Source organism: Sturnira hondurensis, unplaced genomic scaffold (assembly GCF_014824575.4).
Source record: "Sturnira hondurensis isolate 20B ecotype Veracruz unplaced genomic scaffold, ASM1482457v3 Scaffold0019070, whole genome shotgun sequence".
NCBI lineage: Eukaryota > Metazoa > Chordata > Mammalia > Chiroptera > Phyllostomidae > Sturnira > Sturnira hondurensis.
The window spans coordinates 59,017-72,748 of record NW_028091701.1 but is presented as its reverse complement, the minus strand read 5'-3'; the positions used below and the strand labels follow the sequence as shown (position 1 = coordinate 72,748).

Genomic DNA, 13,732 nt, shown 5'->3' with positions numbered 1-13,732 from the left:
GATGCCATAGTCCCTCTTTGACCCCACCCCCACATACAGCGTCACAACCCAGGGACTTAGTTGCCCTTCGGCACCGGTGAGGGCCAGGGCGGCAGGCGGCAGACGGGACGCCAGAGTCCATCTTTGACCCCGCCCCCACATACAACGTCACAACCCAGCGACTTAGTTGCCCTGCTCTAGTGAACACCTAGGGCTCTGATCCTGCTACAGAACAGGCATGAACAGCCCAAAAGATGGCGCAAGAAGAACTCAAAGTCCCAGAGCCAATAACTCTAAGCGACCGAGAAATTGCCAGCCTCTCAGAAGCACAATTCAAGACACTATTTATCAGGATGCTCACAGAACTGGTAGATTATAGTCACAAATTAGAGGAACATAGTCACAAATTAGAGGAACATATGAAGGCTAAACTAATTGAAATGAAGGGAGATGCACAGGAAACCAATAGTGATGGAAAGGAAACGGGGACTCAAATCAATGGAATGGACCAGAAGGAAGAACAAAACATCCCACCAGAAAGGAATGAAGAAATGAGAATTCAAAAAAATGAGGAGAGGCTTAGGAACCTCCAGGACATCTTTAAACGTTCCAACATCCGAATTATAGGGGTACCAGAAGGGGGAAAGAAACAGCCACGAGTGGAAAACGTATTTGAACAAATAATAAAGGAGAACTTCCCCAGTCTGGCAAAGGAAATAGACTTCCAGGAAATCCAGGAAGCTCAGAGAGTGCCAAAGAAGTTGGACCCAAGAAGGAACACACCAAGGCACATCATAATTACATTAGCCAAGACCAAAATGAAGGAGAGAATCCTAGAAGCAGCAAGGGATAAGGGGACAGTCACCTACAAAGGAGTACCCATCAGACTGTCAGCGGATTTCTCAAAAGAGACCTTACAGGCAAGAAGGGGCTGGAAAGAAGTATTCCAAGTCATGAAATCCAAAGACCTACAGCCAAGATTGCTTTATCCAGCAAAACTTTCATTTAGAATGGAAGGACAGATAAAGTGCTTCTCAGATAAGGTCAAGTTCAAGGAGTTCATCATCACCAAGCCCTTATTATATGAAATGCTAAAGGGACTTATCTAAGAAAAAGAAGATGAAAAATATTAACAGTGAAAGGACAGCAAACACACAGTTATTAACAACCACACCTAAAACAAAAGCAAACCAAGAGGACAGCTAGATCAGGAGTGGAACCATAGAAATGAAGAACACATGGAGGGTTAGAAATAGGGGGATGGGAGGGGGAGAAGGGGGGAGAAGGCACAGAAAATAGCATAGATGGTAGGTAGAAAATAGATAGGGGGGAGGGCGAGAATAGTGGGGGAAATATAGAATCCAAAGAACTTGAGACATGTGGTTATAAACTAAGGGGACAGAATGGTGGGGGAGGGAGTGTGCGGGTGGAGGGGAATGAAGGGCGGGAATAGAACAACTGTAATGGTATAATCAATAAAATATATTTTAAAAAAATAAAAAAGAAAATAGACAGGGGGAGGTTAAGAATAGTATAGGAAATAGAGAAGACAAAGAACTTATACGTTTGATCCATGGACACGAACTAAGGTGGTGGAATGCAGGTGGGAGTTGGGGTACAGGGTGGAGAAGAATAAAGGGGAGAAAAAATGGGATAACTGTAATAGCATAAATTCAATAAAATATATTAAAAATAAAATAAATAAATTTTAAAAAATTACTTTTACCTACGCAGTTATTATATTATGCATCAGGGCTGAGAACCACTGTCTTACCCAGGTGCTCAGCCAGGTGAATGAAAAGAGGGCTAAGTGAGCAGCACCACTCAAGTGTAAATGTGCCAATAGATCAGCGGGCACCTTGTTAAAACCCAGACTTACATTCAAGGGTATGGGTGGGGATGGGATGAGGCCTTCCTAACAAGCTCCCAGGTGATGCACCTGCTGCCAGTCCCAAACCGCACTGCCAGTACCCTGCAGTAACACTTGTTCACCTGCATCGCACTCCCATAAGGCTGGGTGCTCAGTCGGGGGTCAAACCTGGACCAGCCCTTCTTTCTCAGGCAGCCCCAGTGACCTTCCCCATCCATCACCGGGCAGCTATAAATTCTGGGTGAGATGCTCACTGACATACCCTTGCAAAGGGCTTTCTTGGGCAGCAATGGAGATCCTCAAAGACTGTAGTTTCCATTTCTAATAATGAAGGCAAAAGTTTCCCATAAGAAGCACAGCTGATGGGAGTTACTATTACTTACAGCCTTTCTAAACAGATCCAGTTCATTCTCTGCAAAATCTGAGGCCATTTTGGAGATGGGAGTCGTTGCAAGATTCACCTAAAAAAGAAGTCAGCGTGATGGTCCAGCTTTGCCCTTCGACTTTCAGTGAAGTTAATTCACTTCACCCCCTTGCCAGTCAGTCATGAGCACCTATGTTCAGGCACTGTGGGCCACAGGGACAGGCTGGTAACCAGTATATTACAGGCTCAGTCAACGTGTCTAATTCTCAGAAATTTGAGGACTCCAAGAGTTGTACAATATTTTCCAATCTCAGATAAATTTGGAAAACTTGTCTGCATGCTAATGGAGCTTCAAATGCACAAAGTACTGAGAAACACAGTAAGGAAATCTGATCTACATTTTTAAACCAGCATTTCCACAGATATTTGACTCCATGGCCCCTTTTTCTCTGGTAGAGAGTTTGGTTAACCCTGGGCTGGAGTCTCTCTCAGTGTGAGCCTGGCTGGTATGAGCCTCAGCTCCTCTGATTGGCCTACGGCAGTTCCTTAGCCAAGGATGGGGGTCTTGTCAGCATCTCGCACCTCTGTTTCACCTTGTTCCCCAGCTGGGAGGAAAAGTATGAAAACAGGCAACACCAAATGGGTTTCAATCCTTTGTGGCCCCAACACATTTTCTTTTCACGGTTTCTATGTATTATTCCAAATGAAAAGCATTTTATCCCTTTAAGGCTAATATTCCATGCATTTGGGTGACTTGGAGAAAACTGTCGACAAAAAAACAAGCTCAAACACATGCCTCCATACCTAGGGTACAGTCAAACGAGGACTGAGCACCAGAGTCCAGGGACAGGTTCTGGTCTCCCAACCCTGGAAAAGGCAGAGGGCACTACAGAGACTATAGACCCCAGAGGCCTGATGAGCACAGAAAGCGGGCTGGGCCAGGGAGGCGGGGCTCAGTGTCTGTCCCCCTCTGTCAAGTCAGAGCCCTTGTTGAGGTGGGTCACCCTCCTTCTTCCCAATGAAGGCTCTGGGCAGCGGTCTCAGTCCCAGTTCGTCACAAATCCCACTAGAGGGCTCTGTCGGGCACGTACCAGTGCATAAATGGGTCTCCCATCATCTTCAGTGACTCCTTTCTTTATCTCAATATACAGTGACTCCAAGACACTGTTAATGTTGTTGATGAAGTCTTCCAGCTTCTCCACAGGAGCGTTGGCTGGAAATAAACAAGCAAAATATGAAGGGGGGGAGGGGCGCTTCATCAAACACAGGTAACTTGTTTCCCATCAAAATGAAAGGGACAACAAAGCCAGAAATAGGCAAAGCCATTCACCCTGCCCTCTTGGGTAAGTGTGGCTTCTTTCTTCCTGGACTATTCAGAGACAAAGGGTGCTATGAGTTAGAAAGGCCCTAGGAAATGGTATCTGAGCCTGTTGTGGTCTTTCTGTCTTTCCCCACAGCACCAGCCTGCTTTCCCACACAGCTCCCTACTGCCCCATTACCGTCCCCACACAGCACCTTGTACATGCAGCATCTCGGAAACGTGTGTCCAGAATCCGCTGATTCCTGCCATACACAACATCGTAGCCCATCTCTCCCACCTAGTCCCAGCTAGCTACCCACGTGAAGCCTCCGTCCCCGAACGCCCTCATAAACATGTCGAGACTTCCGGCCAAGATGGAGGCGTAGGTGGAAACACTGTGCCCCTTCCCACAACTAAATTTAAAGACAGCAAAGTTTTAGAAACAAAAACACAGCCAAAACAGTGAAAATTGAACTGTATGGAAGTCCAACAACAATGAACCACTCGGCCAGACAGTGTCACAACCCAGCAACTGGGTTGCCCAGCCCTGGTGAACACCTAAGGCTCCGCCCCTCAAACATAACAGGTGCAAACAGACCAAACATTATGACTCAAGAACAGCTCAAAGCCCCAGAGCCTATAATTCTAAGTGACCGAGAAATAGCCAACCTTTCAGATGCACAGTTCAAAATACTGGTGATCAGGATGCTCAAAGAATTGGTTGATTTTAGCCACAAATTAGAGGAACATATGGAGGCTAAACTGATTGAAATGAAGGGAAATGCACAGGAAACCAATAGTGATGGAAAAGAAACTGGGACTCAAATCAAGGGAGTGGACCAGAAGGAAGAAAGAAACAACCGAACAGAAAAGAAGGAAGAAACAAGAATTCAAAAAAATGAGGAGAGGCTTAGGAACCTCCAGGACATCTTTAAATGTTCCAACATCCAAATTATAGGGGTACCAGAAGGGGAAAAGAAACAGCCACGAATGGAAAACATATTTGAACAAATAATAAAGGGGAACTTCCCCAGTCTGGCAAAGGAAATAGACTTCCAGGAAATCCAGGAAGCTCAGAGAGTCCCAAAGAAGTTGGACCCAAGAAGGAACACACCAAGGCACATCATAATTACATTAGCCAAGACCAAAATGAAGGAGAGAATCCTAGAAGCAGCAAGAGATAAGGGGACAGTCACCTACAAAGGAGTACCCATCAGACTGTCAGCGGATTTCTCAAAAGAGACCTTACAGGCAAGAAGGGGCTGGAAAGAGGTATTCCAAGTCATGAAATCCAAAGACCTACAGCCAAGATTGCTCTATCCAGCAAAGCTTTCATTTAGAATGGAAGGGCAGATAAAGTGCTTCTCTGATAAGGTCAAATTCAAGGAGTTCATTGTCACCAAGTCCTTATTATATGAAATGTTAAAGGGACTTATCTAAGAAAAAGAAGATAAAAATATGAACAGTGAAAGGACAGGAACTCACAGTTATTAACAACCACACCTAAAACAAAAGCAAACTAAAAGGACACCTAGATCAGGAGTGGAACCATAGAAATGGAGATCACATGGAGGGTTAGCAACCGGGGAATGGGAGGAGGAGAAGGGGGGAGAAGGTACAAAGAATAAGTAGCATAGATGGTAGGTAGAAAATAGACAGGGGGAGGGCAAGAATAGTCTGGGAAATACAGAATCTAAAGAACTTGGGACACATGGACATGAACTAAAGGGGGAGAATGGTGGGTGAGGGGGTGTGCAGGGTGGAGGGGAATGTAGGGTGGGGATTAGAACAACTGTAATGGCATAATCAATAAATTATATTTTAAAAAATAAAATAAAATAAACATGTCCGGTATACCTCATTTCCCTCCTCCCATTATTGACACCCAAACATTTATTGGACACTTACAGCCTGTGCTGGGCCATAGGGGTGCAACGGTGAACAACAGCTAGGGGTACAAACAGCAGCTCATACTGAGCACTCCCAACAGGACAGGCCCTGTTCCCAGCATTCTTCACACAATAATTCACTAACCCTGCCAACAGCCCTCCAAGACAGGCACTAGCATCCTCCTGCCAGGTGCAGAGAAGGGGCTGGCACCCCCAGCATCACGCCACCAGGCATGTGAGCAGCAGCTGTGCTAACTGTGGAGGGACTATCCCACCCCCACATTGCCAACAGGAGGAGCACATCCCAGAGGCCATAAGGATGCCACTACCACTGATGGGGTCCATCAGTCCATCACAGGATGGGAACATACAGAGCTCAAGGTGGGGCCAACCAACCCAGAATTGCAGGGGCCTGGAGTGAATGGACAGCCAAGAGTCTGGGAGAGAGGAAGGACCAGGAGAGCTAATGAGGCTACAGCAGGAGCAGGAGCCAGATAGCAGAGGGCCCTGTGGGCTGGGGGATGTATGACCTCTGTTCTGTGGGCAATGGGGCGCCTTTCCAAGATGAAAGCAGAGGAAGGTCGGGGTCACCTTTTGTCTTGGTACCTTTTGTACTGCGATACTTTTTTAAACCTAGAATACATATCACTGTTTTCACTTATTTAAATAACTGATTTCAAAAGACCTGTGCCTTAAAAAAATCACTCTGAAAACAACAGCAGAAAACCAGAAATATGATACCACTTATGTTAAAAAACAATAATAAAACCAACAAAATGATATAATGCAGGAAAAAGGCCTGGCAGTTTATCTACCAAGCTGATGAACAAGGGGGTCATCCCAGGACACTTAAACTCTATCTGTGTTTAACTTGTGACAGAAAAGGGTATTTCTAAGGTCCTTGCATACACTGGTGGCAGTGGAGAGCAAGGCCATATAGGTCACATAAAGGAGATGGACGAAAATCACGACAGTAGCCTAACAATGAAATTTAGCCACACCTGCTGAAAAATTGTGATCAGAGGAGTGAGACAGGACCACGTTTCCTGCCTCAGTGGCTTTGCTCACGTGTCCTTCCTTTCTGAAATGCCTCCCTCCTTCTCATTCCACTAGTTACAAAAGCTAACTCTAATGGCACTTTCTTCCAAGAAAGGTTCTCTGCTGGCCCCGGTGCAAAGCACTTTTGAACGCTCTTCCTCTTCTATGCCACCCAGAACATCTCTTTGCATTGTGGGCCTGGCTTTTCTGCATAAGCCTGTGCCCTCGGCCTGTTGGAAACCTTCCACCTGCAAAGCACACAACCCTGGGAACCTCGGGCACTCAAGAACCACCTCTCACTGACTGAGTGACAGGGTTCTTTGTAGACAGAAACTACTCCTGTCCACCCAATATGACACAGTGGCAAGTCCCACCTCTCTCTGAAAGTGATCGTTCACATTTTCCACTGAAAGGCCTCTCCTGGGTGTCACTCAGAAAAGTGCACTCTGGGGGCAGATCAAAAGCTTTCTACTACATCGGACTTTCCAGACACCTCGTGCACATGAAGAACCCTGCACTTTCCTCTCTCCCACCACCTCTGGTGTGTTGTCCAGCCTCCTATTCCAAAATACAGTTTTTACTGTATTTTCATTTAAGGAAAAAACCCACTTCTGACTGCTGTCCTCACTTATTACTGATATCAGCCATCCACTCACATTCCCTCGATCTTAACTCTCTGCTACCACACAAGCTTCCTTCAAGGGCCATGACCCTCTTCACTGTTGACACTAAACGTGTTTGTCATAGACACCCTGTGCCATAAGAGGCTTTAATCATTACCTGAGAATAAACTTCTTTTTTGTTCAGTGACACTCCCCTACCAATCTAACTTTCTGGTGGCAACAGAGGCAGCACAGTGTCATGGGGCCAATGGCACGCTGGCTCCAGCCCAGTCCTGCCCCACCTTTCTGTGGGGGCCCGGCAAACACCCATCACCTTATCTCCCACTCCACGAGTGTCCAGGACATGTCCCTCCAACCCTGCTTCTACCACCACTGTGGCTCCAATCCTCTGGCATCCTGGACATCCCCTCTCCCACACCGGCCTCCCCTGACCTGATTAGGTGCGGTCCCTGTGCTCTGTCCTCCACAGCTCAAGCACTGCCTTCCCCAGCACACCATGTTCTAGTCACCAAAGCTGGCTGCCCTACTACTGATGTCATCTGGTGACATGGCTGCCTAGCAGCCATTTTCATCCCTAACCAGACACTAGTTTTTTTGTTGTTTTTAAATTGTCTTTTCCCTACATGTGTGATTTTGGTGGGATAATTACTCCCATATCCAAAGAACAAGAGGGCTGGAAGCTGAGGGGCCAGATCTTAGATCGGCAAGGAATGGACTCAATACCTATGCCCAGCCTATCAGACACAGTCTCAATCTGAGCAAGGGGCAAAGGGAAGGGCTGGAGGTGGTTCCAGCCCAGCTGCTTCAGGGGGAATACGGCTTTGGCCATGAGGTACAGCTGCTTCTTGAACCCTTATGCCCCTTGGTTCCCATCATTTCCAGCCTAGCCCCTAGCCATCGGTCAGTCCCTTTTCCTACTGGCCTGACAACATGCTCCCTTTTAAGTTGGCCATAGTTGGGGTCTCGTGCTTACTAACAAGATCCCTAACACGCCCATTAAGTGTCAAGCTTACACGAGACTGGTGCTTCCAGTACCATTTTCAGATCAGCTAATTTTCACTGCTCTTTCCCACTCCCTCCCTGTATCTGCAGCTCATGGTCCAGAAGCTAAAGTTTGCAAATCTGTAGGGACACACATGGCTAAAGTAGCGTCTGAGGATCCATTTGGCCCCAATAATCTGAGTCCACGCTCAAGATAAAGTGTACGAGATAAAAACTGGATCACCCAATTCAGAGGTAACTATTTCATTTCTAATCTTGGGTCTACCATGTTAAGAAGTTCAGAGAACTAATTAATAATATCACTTCTCCCTTTGGAATCCCAAACCAATTGAGAAGAAACTACAAGCTTCATGTTAGTACCAAAATATCAGGGGGCTTTTTGCAGGTGGAGCTGGATCAGAGTCTGGGTCCCTCGACACAACTGACCTGCAGTCAATAACAAAATGACTGGCTATAAGAAGTGAGGAAGAAGGCCCTGAGTCTATCACATGTGCCTCTTCTCAGAGAGCAAAGAGACACCCTAACCACGACATTTGGACCATATTTGAACCAAGCAAGGGTCTAGAGATCTTAGGTGCCACCTGTGTTTTCTCTACTTGTAAGCAGGCTATATACCTGGGCATGTCTTGTGGGCTGTGGTGAAGTTTCTACTGTTAGGCTGAAAACAATAGGCCTGGGTGTATGTGGCTGTAATTCACCTAGTGTGTGCTGGGCACTGTTTATTAGTTTGGTTTACCTCATCACTAAAAGAACAATAACTCCGTAAGGTGAGTTATTAACAACTTCTTTATATACGAGAGGCCTGGAGAGATTAAATTCCTTCTCCAAATTTCCCACAGCTTGGAAACGGAGCCCAGGCCTACCCAACTCCAGATCCCAAGCTCCTGACACTAAACCACAGCCTCCATAGAGCAGAGCCAACGTTCTCTGAGAACATTCCCTACATAAGACCCCACCACAGTCACATCTACATCCTCTGAGCCAGGCACTACAGCTTCAGAGTCACAAAGAGGAACTGAGACTACAGAGAAAGATGGAAAGTATCTGGGTAGTGCCCAGTAAAGATACCAGAAGCAATGCGAAAGATAGGGCTGCACTCAGAGGACACACACCAGAAGCTGGGCCCAGGCCAACAGCCATCATTCCCATGGCCCGGATCAATCACCCACGTTGCCCAGGCCCCAGGGGTTTAGCAAACACTGCTACAGGAGGAGCTGAACTAAAGGCCAAATACCCAGGAAAGGATAGGACTATATCCTTTCTCCAGCAGGAAATGCCTTTCCATTGCAGCAATTAAAAAACTGGACTCCAGGCAGTCAACAGGCTGGGGCAGCACTGAACAAAATGGGATACTCCTCCTCTGAGGGCCAAGGATTGGTTCCATTCATTCTGAGATGTTTTCTGGCCACTCTTATACATTTTTTAAAAGATTTTATTTATTTGCCCTGGCTGGTGTAGCTCAGTGGATTGAGTGAGGGCTTGCAAACCAAAGAATCACGGTTCGATTCCCAGTCAGGGCTCATGCCTGGGTTGCAGACCAGTTCCCAGCAGGGGACGCACCAAAGGCAACCATTCATTGATATTTCTCTCCCTCTCTCCTTCCCTTCCCCTCTAAAGATAAATAAATAAAATCTTTAAAAAATATATTTCTTTATTTTAGAGAGAGGGGAAGGGAAGGAGAAAGAGAGGGAGAAAAATGTCAATGTGTGGTTGACAATCATGTGTCCCCCACTAGGCACCTAGCCCACAACCCAGGTACATGCCCTAACTGGGAATTGAACCAGCGACCCTTTGGTTCACAGTACATGCTCAATCCACTGAGCTACACCAGCCAGGGCCCACTCTTGTACATTTTATCTCATTTTCTTTAAAATAAAATTTTAATAAAAATTTTAAAATAAAATTTTAGTTTAACCAACTAACCTCTTCCTACTCATCAGGATCCCTGCTTTCCATGGGTACTGGAACCTAGTGTTCATTGCATTCTTGGGCAGCAGGCAATCAGGAAGTCTGTTGTACTAACTTCTGAACAACAAATAGTTTTGTTCCAAACTAGGCATCACAGATAGGAAATGCTATTTTTAGGCACAGGAAATAACAGCAAAAAATAAGACCCCAGGGGCCCAAACCACTTGTGGGCCAACTTTCCTTGTGACAGCCCTCTCATCTGATGGGGCTAGCTGGGGGGCCCTGCTGACTGTGAGGCTAACAATGGGGCAGCAGGACCCTGAATCACACAGGGGATCTGGGACACCTCAGGCCTGAGAAAGCAGACCCCAGAGCTGGAAAAGGCTCACAGGCAGGACAGTGGGCCGCAGAGGTGTGTGAGGGATCACTTCACAGCCTGTGGCTTTTGTATCAATATCCAGGGGGAAATGGTTCTCTCAAAATGGTTCAGATATGTGAGTGAAAAGACGGGAGTGACAATGGTAATTTCCCAGTATAGTTGGTGAACAACGCTGAGAAGAACCTGGAGGGAGGAGAGTTGTCTTTCATGCGGTAAGTACCTTAGACAAGTGATTCTCTGCATCTGCACATCATTCACTCTGTGTTATAGTTCTGCTTCCTCTAAATCTCATCAGACCTTCAAGAACCAGCACAGAGGTAAGCCAGGATGTGGCACAGTGTGTTCTTCAAAAGAGGACACAAGGATCACAGATGTTAAGGAGTTAGCCGAGATTACAGGACCCATAAGTGACAAAGTCTGGACCTAAGATCAGATGTCTGGGCTTTAGTTTGGTGCAGTGACAAAAGGACTTGAGCATGCATTTAACAAAAAGAAAATTCTTATTTAGATATGCAATGATGTCTGAGAATTACTATATTTTGTCATGTATAATGCACACTTTTTGCCCAAAAAATGCACACATTTTTGAGGGAAAAATAAGGATGCACATTATACATGGGTATAATGATTATATGCTATGGTTATAATAATCCTGAGTATATTGCACACAAAATCGTGGGTGCACATTATGCACAGCGAAATATGGTACTTTAAAATAATATGGGGATAAGTAGGTTAGAATACAAATAAAATAAGATTAGTCATGAGTTATCATTTTAATTGGGTGATGGGTACTTGGGGCCTCATTGTATTATTCTCTCTACTTTCTCTATTTTACTTTTTTTCATAATAAAAGCTTAAAAATATTTCAGTGCTCAACAAAAATATAACCTGACACCTTAACCCTCAGGAGTCTGAATCAAAAATAGAAAAATGACAATGCCCTGTGACAAGATGGATTAGCTCGGGGCTCTGATGGTACAGGGATAATAGGCTTTAATAATGGACTGGTTTCATATCTATCGCTCAGAAATCTGTTTCCAAGTATAAAGATATCATTTTAAAAACTCAAGAGATTATTTCAGTTAGAAAGTCTACTCTTTCTTCAAACAACAGTGCATAAAAGTTATTTTACAGTACTTGGCACAGTTCCTGCATCTTAGCCACAGACCCTAAAATCCACACCACCACTGGAACGGTGACAGGGACATACACTGTCCCTACATGCACAGGAAACACACCTATCACCACTCCTCTCAGAGGTCTGCTGGTCAGCACTCCAGTGAACAACAGAGCAGCACCAACTCTTGTTCATGAAGGCACAGAGGCAGGGCCAAGTCCTGAAGTCCAATCTGAGTCATCACAGAAAACTAAACCACTTACGGAAGAACTTTTCTATTTATACTGTTAATGTGCATTTCATTTTTGCCTCACCCTTCAAATACAGGTGGCCCACCTCCCATTGGGATGAGTGGGAGCCCCCCACAGCCATCTGCCTCAGGGAACATTAAGTTGCTGATAGAGGGGATCTGCAGGGGACCCCCTGGCTGCCTGCCCAGAAACCAGAGCAGATCACTCTATCCCTGTTGTATAAGCTTCCTCTCCCTGAGATTTCATCTGAGCAAAACTGAGACGACAAATCAGATGCCTGGAGGCCAAGCAGGAAGCCCAGAGGCAGACAACAGCAGGCATAGTGGGTGAAGTGAAGAAGCAAAGCTACTCAGCTCTTCGTTGGCTTTTTTTAAATGTGGTACTTAATTTTTAAAAATTAGAAACACTGTAGGACAAACAAAGCACCTGTAAGCTAGATACCATTGACATTCCACCAACTTTCAAATTCCATGTGGGCTGACACTTTCAGGTTCCAATTAGACATGGTAACTAATGAGGCCACTCTATTCCTTGACCCACCAGATAAGTAGCTGTGGTTTCTCACAGGCTGAACTGTAAACAATTCAAAGGAACGACTGTGTCAGACTCATTCTGAGAGCCTGAATATACTAACAGATACTGGGTAGACCACATATGAAAATAGGACTCTGACCCACACTCCGCATCAACCAGCCCAAGCAACCAACCCAAGATCTACAGTAACCGGCCAAGGAAGCCAGCCAGCTACCTCTAAGTCAAACTCGTAAAACATTAGACCGCTATGTCTAGCAACCATCCAGAAAGCTAAATAACCTCTGTAATAATCAGCTCAAAATGACCGAGACTTGATTAATGACTCACAGTTTTCCTAAATTTTGTCCCTCCTTCCAATTTAGGACCAACCGGAAATAATCAAATATGCTCTTTAACCAATCACAGATGTCCTGCTTCTAGGTGGCCCACATGCAGCTTCCCTAAGCCTCCAATCAGGGCACACCTGAAGCTTCCCACATCTTCCACTCTAAAGCTTTCCCATTCCTCTGTCTGACTTCAAGTCTCTGCTAAAACCCAAGTGAAAGTGGCTGACTCCCTGCTAGAGCAGTTCTGTATAAACAGCCTTTGCCTGTTCTCATTTAGAGGATCTTCACTTATTTCCACGCTTTCTATAGACAGGAGATGGCTCAGTGTCCTGTTCTCAACAGGCCTTGGAAAGTTGCTGAATGGTGAGTGCCAGCCTGTGGTACTGTCAGGGAGATGACTCCAGCCTCTTTTCCCCAGTTCCGTAAGTTCTTCTGAGCCCTATCGCCTCACCCTGGGGTATGGAACAGCCTCCTACAGTCTCCCAGCATCCACTCTAGCCCCTACACCTGTCCTCCACATGCAGCCAGAGCAAGGCCAGGTACACACACACACACCTCACCTGCAAGCCACTGGTGGCTCCCGTCACCTTTTGCCACACTCCTGTGTGGTTCCCACTGTGCCCCCAACACTCTGATCGCACTGCCCTTCTACTGTGACTCACACATGCAAAGCTCCCTCGTCTCAACACCTGCACTGGCCCTTTCCTTCCACTTGGAAATGCTGAGCACACTTTCTGGATTTTTTGAGGAAATCCCAGCACCAGAATTTCAGCCCTGTGGTCTAGCATTCCTACATCACACTATTTAACAACATTATGAATCTTCTGATAGTCACGACCCACACCGCATCCACAGGGAAAGGGAATTAGATGACACACAGAGGGGCACAAAAGGGGAAGAAGTAGTACATGCTGAACATTCACCAGGAAGTACTCAGCCAACTACTGAACAGAAATGCCCTTGTTCAACCCTCACAACTTCTGTGTGAAGTGGGTAAGATTTCCTTTATAAAAGGACTTTTCCAAATCCCTTATTTGAATCTGTTTCTTTCAAAAAATGGCTTCACTGCTCCTGCCAGTTCCTTCCTACTGAAGTATTCATCCCCAGTCCTCTGATCTACCCACACACAACCTCCCTGCTGGGAGGACC

General features: G+C 45.9%; 1 protein-coding gene across 2 annotated transcripts in view; it reads right to left on the bottom strand.

Annotated features, from left to right (window-relative positions):
• The window catches only part of NSMCE1 (NSE1 component of SMC5/6 complex), a 41,712-nt gene that overhangs the window by 7,375 nt on the left and 20,605 nt on the right, over nt 1–13,732 (bottom strand). Inside the window, exons 3-4 of one of the 2 annotated variants that reach the window (XM_037070886.1) lie at nt 3,305–3,426; nt 2,233–2,310 (exon numbers count right to left, since the gene is read on the bottom strand). In XM_037070886.1, the coding sequence (XP_036926781.1) occupies nt 2,233–2,310; nt 3,305–3,426 (200 nt within the window). The remainder of the gene's footprint in view (nt 1–2,232; nt 2,311–3,304; nt 3,427–13,732) is intronic. The other variant, XM_037070887.1, reaches the window with a different exon arrangement.